The sequence below is a fragment of the Penaeus monodon genome, chromosome 24, assembly GCF_015228065.2.
Source record: "Penaeus monodon isolate SGIC_2016 chromosome 24, NSTDA_Pmon_1, whole genome shotgun sequence".
NCBI classification, from domain to species: Eukaryota; Metazoa; Arthropoda; class Malacostraca; order Decapoda; family Penaeidae; genus Penaeus; species Penaeus monodon.
The window spans coordinates 20,959,915-20,960,783 of NC_051409.1; the positions used below are offsets into that span (position 1 = coordinate 20,959,915).

Genomic DNA, 869 nt, shown 5'->3' on the forward strand with positions numbered 1-869 from the left:
GCAATTGAAAAAACACTAATAATGTGGAAATAAAGCCACACATTTGACATATTCACTTTTGTGAAGTGAACCAATTGATACCCTTCATCACACTTGTTGATCAAATTTCACAGGTGATAAAAGTAATATGCTATAATTAAATTTAATATTCTCATTTTCTTTCTGACAAATAGGTAACATGACAAAATGTTGAGTACTGAAATGTAATCACCATGTCCTACATGCACTGATAAGCAGTGATTCAAATATTTACTCTATATGTTTGGTTGTGTGTAAATTCCTGACATGGTGTCAGAGGTACGTACCCAAATGTAAGAAGCAGGAATACTGCATTGGAAAGAAGAGATAGCTCTGTGTGAGGTGAGTAACAGCATCCAAGACACACTTGGAGACAAATGATCACAGATAATATCCCTCTCATTATCCTTTAAAAAAAGATGAAGATTAGAAGAAACTTTTCAATTGCCTCCTTTCATGGATATCATGGTATCTGAGATAGAAATGCAGAAAAAAATGAGGTTTAAGTGCCACACAAGCAAACTGTATAGAAAACTCTACTGCTACGGGACCAATTATATGTCTTCCATTTGTTCAATTAGTCACATTTAGTCAGTTTTTTTCAGTACCAATTACTTGCCAAATGCAAGGCTTTACTGTAACTGAATTCAACAAATTTATCACTGAATACTTCTGAATAAAAAAGGGAAAACATAGCTAAATATTATTTGTGTATTGTATCATTATAATATTAACACACTGTCGCTGGGTGGTTTCCCCATATGAAAGCCCTCCCTCCTGTGCTGTATTTGTAGTGGCTCGGGCCCCGTTGCTGGGTGATTATGTCGGCACCATAGCGTAAGCAGTATGAC

At 35.6% G+C, this 869-nt stretch overlaps 1 protein-coding gene across 2 annotated transcripts in view; it reads right to left on the reverse strand.

The window, feature by feature from the left end:
- The window catches only part of LOC119588647, a gene marked incomplete at its 5' end in the record, with an annotated part of 7,196 nt that overhangs the window by 5,080 nt on the left and 1,247 nt on the right, over window positions 1-869 (reverse strand). The window contains 1 exon segment of one of the 2 annotated variants that reach the window (XR_005230126.1): window positions 306-425. Coding sequence is in view for 1 of the 2 variants with exons in the window: in XM_037937284.1 (XP_037793212.1) it covers window positions 421-425 (5 nt within the window). 2 annotated transcript variants of the gene reach the window in all.